Genomic DNA, 225 nt, shown 5'->3' with positions numbered 1-225 from the left:
TGTAGTCCGCCCGCGGGCCGGCCGCCCCGGCGGGGAGAAGCCGGCCGGACAGAGCCGCGGTACCTCAGCGGCGGCCAGGGCAGGCTGCCGTCCTTCCCGATGCCCATGTTCTGGCACACGGCCACGATGGAGTTGAGCGAGCGCACCATGACACCCGCGGCCGCCTCTACCGCCACGCCGGACTCCGGAGCGAGTGAGCGCGCAGCGGCGGGGCGGGGCGGGGCG

General features: G+C 76.4%; 1 protein-coding gene across 1 annotated transcript in view; it reads right to left on the bottom strand.

Moving 5' to 3' along the window:
• Window positions 1-217, bottom strand: part of DHFR (dihydrofolate reductase) — a 19,610-nt gene extending 19,393 nt beyond the window's left edge. The window contains exon 1 of the mRNA XM_010578070.1: window positions 64-217. Within this exon, the coding sequence (XP_010576372.1) occupies window positions 64-149 (86 nt within the window). The 5' untranslated portion in view covers window positions 150-217. The remainder of the gene's footprint in view (window positions 1-63) is intronic.
• Between the last annotated feature and the right edge of the window lie 8 nt (window positions 218-225).

The sequence above is a fragment of the Haliaeetus leucocephalus genome, unplaced genomic scaffold, assembly GCF_000737465.1.
Source record: "Haliaeetus leucocephalus isolate CR32 unplaced genomic scaffold, Haliaeetus_leucocephalus-4.0 Scaffold598, whole genome shotgun sequence".
In the NCBI taxonomy this organism is placed as follows: domain Eukaryota; kingdom Metazoa; phylum Chordata; class Aves; order Accipitriformes; family Accipitridae; genus Haliaeetus; species Haliaeetus leucocephalus.
This window is presented reverse-complemented; position numbering and strand designations above follow the sequence as displayed.